The sequence below is a fragment of the Halyomorpha halys genome, unplaced genomic scaffold (assembly GCF_000696795.3).
Source record: "Halyomorpha halys isolate HHAL.00 unplaced genomic scaffold, Hhal_1.1 Scaffold141.1, whole genome shotgun sequence".
In the NCBI taxonomy this organism is placed as follows: domain Eukaryota; kingdom Metazoa; phylum Arthropoda; class Insecta; order Hemiptera; family Pentatomidae; genus Halyomorpha; species Halyomorpha halys.
The window spans coordinates 524,046-528,188 of record NW_027111321.1 but is presented as its reverse complement, the minus strand read 5'-3'; the positions used below and the strand labels follow the sequence as shown (position 1 = coordinate 528,188).

The window sequence follows — 4,143 nt, the reverse complement described above, 5'->3', positions numbered from 1 at the left end:
TTCACTTCTGCTTGATCTACACTAACCAAATTGTTCTTTGTTTATCGACTCGTCGAGTATCGATATCTACATAGGGAAATTATCGATATATAATTGTTTTATTCACATCGATTATACATCGAAAAAGAAAGGCTATTCAATTAAGAAACAATTTTTTCTTTGTAACGTCATAACCATTCTCATAATCAAAAAGGTAATAAAGAAATTTTGCAACTCATTTAGTATATTTTGTAATTTGATTTGTTCATTAAATTACCAGTTGATATTGGAATATTTTTTTTTTTTTTATGAAACAGTTGTGTCATGTCTGTTTGGTAATTTATATCATATAATAAAAGATAACATCCCTAATTATCATTCTAATAAATTTCTTGTAATAATGTATAATGAAATTGTGGTAAATAAATTTGAATTGGGAAACCATATGGGCGTTGAAACAGATGAAAATGCCGGTCACACAGATATGGTTTACATAAAAATAATTCCAATTCGATAAATTATCTGATTCGATGGTTCCAGAAGGTCAGACTGAAAACGAAAAATCCATTATAGATTGGATACGATATTTCGTCGCTTTTGCCTTTCTTCTACCTTGTTTTTTCGTCGTAGTTGTCTTTTTGAAGTGTAAGTAGACAATAATTAATTTTTTATCGATTATAAAAGTTTTGGTCCGTGAGTGGATAAAAAAAAAATAATAACTACCTTATCATTATTCTTATCATGTTTTGTTACCTGTACATTTTGAGTTGACGAAGCTGTTATAATTTGAAGCTTTCGGTCGTAAAGGTTTGCTAAACAATGCAAATTCGCGCAGGCGCAAGGACAATCTGGACTGGCTGAATTTGCAGCCGACACGTCGTGTGTTGGATTTTAGGGACAAAGGCACTTGTGTCGCATTCATACGTTTGCTTTCAGTTTGCTATGCTTTAAAATTGCTAACATATTAATATTTGTACTATCTGTGTTTTAATTATTTAAAGAATTTTCTCAACCTTTGTATTCAATAATTAACTCTTGTTTATGATTTAAATATTTTAAAATTCTATCGAATTGATCTAAATGCATTATTTCAAATCTTGTTAATTGACTTTAGCAGTTTATTTGGGATTTAACGTAGCACAGAAAAGTGTGTTTGAAAAGAGCACATTATATTTCTGGGTATTTTTTTTAAAATATCTTTATTGAAATTTACAACTGTATATTGCATAATACATTTATTAAACATGATCTTAGTTAAAATGTTACAGGCGTGTAGAGCAACTACCCATTGGTAGCACTCTTATGACATTTTACATTAGCTTGTCTCGTGGCCATCTTCTTTTCATGCGCCTCGGAGGATTGTCAGGAATGGAAGAGGATGCATGGTTAGAAATTAGGAGGTTTAAGTGGTGTCTGGGTAATTAAATTTTAAAAAAAAGTTTTTAATATAAATTCTAGAACGAAGATTGGATTTATAGGTTATATTGTACTGTTTATATGAATATTTCTCATATACAACCTACATTGTTGATATTTACGTTTCCCTTCGCTTCACCTGTCTCTGTTTGTTATTTTTTTATAATGAAAGTAGAGTAAATCGAATGTAACAGCAGAAAAACATAACAAGTGTATGGATGAGGTTTTTACTTCCTTTATTTACCAAGTATATGTACGAGTCTTGGGTTTGCGACAAGTGCCAAACGTGTAGATCCATGGTATCCGACATTTTTTGTGAATTGTAGTTGTTGGAAATATCAGATTCCTCAAATTTTACTTAACAGTTAACGATGGTTGCCTTCTTTGATTTATTTTCAACAAATATTCTGACATTATTAAAATGGCAAACTGAAAGATATAGAAGGAAGAATAGAATCTAAAAAGGGTTCTTTTATATTGATTTTTCCCATTATTTTTAGAGATAAGTATATGACGAATAATTGTGCTCATTGAATCTTACTTTTTTTACTAAAGAATCGATGTATATCGATCTTGGTTCCTTCATAGGTGTGGTTGTGATATTGTGATCAGTCCTTCCTAATTATAGCATGTTTTCTGAAAGAAACCATCTATCAAATAAGTTCTCTATTTTTTTTATTTTTTTTTGTTGGGTCCCAAAAATCTAGAGGGAAGCCGTTCCTCCCTGCCCTCTCTGCCTACGCCCATGAGGCAAGGGGTAAAAAAAAATTAAGAGTTACTCTAAGCATGCTCAACTTTTGTTGTTGAAATTGGTTTTGTTGTATTACTACTTAATTTTGTTGTAAACATTAAATATTCTAAAAAAGAAATACTATTTACTGTTTTTTTATATGTATATATAGTTGACCGTAAAGATTCAAATATAAGATGTTCAGGGTTGCAGTCAAAAAAGAAAATATAGTTTAAAACTATTTTAATGTCCGACGTTTCGCCCCACTTTGCAGGGCTGTTCAAAGCGAACGGTTGAAGAAGGCAACAATCAATTACGTCGGACATTAAAATAGTTTTAAACTATTTTTTTTCTTTTTTGACCGCAACCCTGACCATCTTATGTTTATTGTTTTTTTAATAAACAACTATCTCCATTATATGAGAAACAATTATTTATGTTTATCAAACTTAATATTTGAATGTTTTCCTGAAAATAAATCAATTTTTTATTAACTGTGAGATGCCAACACTGCGTGGGCAACACTGACGAGCGGGAGCGGAGAGAAGGTTTTGTTTTTGTTTTGGAGTGGAGTTTTAATAATAATGCAAGTGCGTATATTTGTCCTAGTTTGGTGAAAACTATATTAGTTGTGATTTTGACTCCAGAGTTGTGAACGACCCTTTCTTTTACTATTGAGATTATTCTCTAACCTATAATGTAAGTGTTTAAGCTAATATAATATTGAGATCTATGGTATTGTTTATTCTTCATCTTTCTTATTTTCTCCATTAAAAAAAAAAAAAAAAAACTATTAGCCCCTACATTAACTACTCCTAGAACACATTAATTTAAAAATTGACCAAGTTCATTAAATTTCTTATTTACTCCTTACTATTTCGAACAGTAAATATGTTTCGGGATCCTTAATATTCACATTGAAATGAGTCCGAACAGAACAGAGAAAGAAGTACGGATTTCTCGAGAACGGCTAAGTGGATTTTTATTATAGATAAACCAAATTATAAAATAACATTTAATACAACTTCTATTCTCTTCACATTTGCCATTAAATGAACGGTTTTACAAGTAATTATATTAATGTGCGAAATTCATGTTCACTTCAACGTAAAGTTGTCTTCAAGGGGCGTGGCCCGATCCCCACCCCTTAGCATCATTTTTACATAGAAGAATAGTAGGGTGAATGCCCCCTAATATTAACCGCCTTTTAACAGGGAAAATTTCTTTCCCTACACGCTAACATTTTTCCCGCTTTAGTTAAAGTTTTGTGGTTCTGAGTACTCAAATATCTACCCCATCGAGGCAGGAGTTCCCCAAGGCAGTGTCCAAATCCTTGGGGAACTCCTGCTAGTCCTGTCCTCTACATCCTCTTCACTGCTGACATTCCCATCACTCTAGACACGTTCCTGGCAACATTTGCTGATAATACAGCTATCCTATCCTCCCATTGCGATCCTGTAACAGCCTCATCCAATCTCCAATGACGGATAAAAGTCAATAAATCGAAATGCACCCATGTGACTTTCACTCTCCGCCGTAGCTTCTGTCCACCTGTTACTCTTAATAATATACCTCTAACCAGATCCGACACAGTGCGATACCTCGGATTCATTTTGGACAAAAGACTCACCTGGAACCAACAAACTAGACTTAAAAGACAAGAACTCAACAGACGATTCTGCCAACTATACCGACTACTCAGCCGGACCTCTCATTTCTCACTAGAAAAAAAACTACTAATTTATAAGACTATACTCCGACCTATCTGGACCTACGGACTTGAACTTTGGGGAGCTGCTAAACCGTCGAACATCAACGTATTCAATCCTTTCAATCCAAAATCCTTAGAACCATAGTTAATGCACCCTATTACGTTTCCAACAGAACACTACACCATGACCTACATATCCCTTTTGTCCTTGACCTCATACCAACCAAATTCTCAAGATTCCATATAAACTTTTCCAACCATCCTAATTCTTTGGTTCAAACCTTATCTAGTTCCACCCATTCCTACA

At 33.0% G+C, this 4,143-nt stretch overlaps 1 protein-coding gene across 1 annotated transcript in view; it reads left to right on the top strand.

The window, feature by feature from the left end:
- Positions 1-318: 318 nt before the first annotated feature.
- The window catches only part of LOC112211720 (unconventional myosin-XVIIIa), a gene marked incomplete in the record, with an annotated part of 47,713 nt that continues 43,888 nt past the window's right edge, over positions 319-4,143 (top strand). The window contains 1 exon segment of the mRNA XM_067049342.1: positions 319-624. Within this exon segment, the coding sequence (XP_066905443.1) occupies positions 510-624 (115 nt within the window).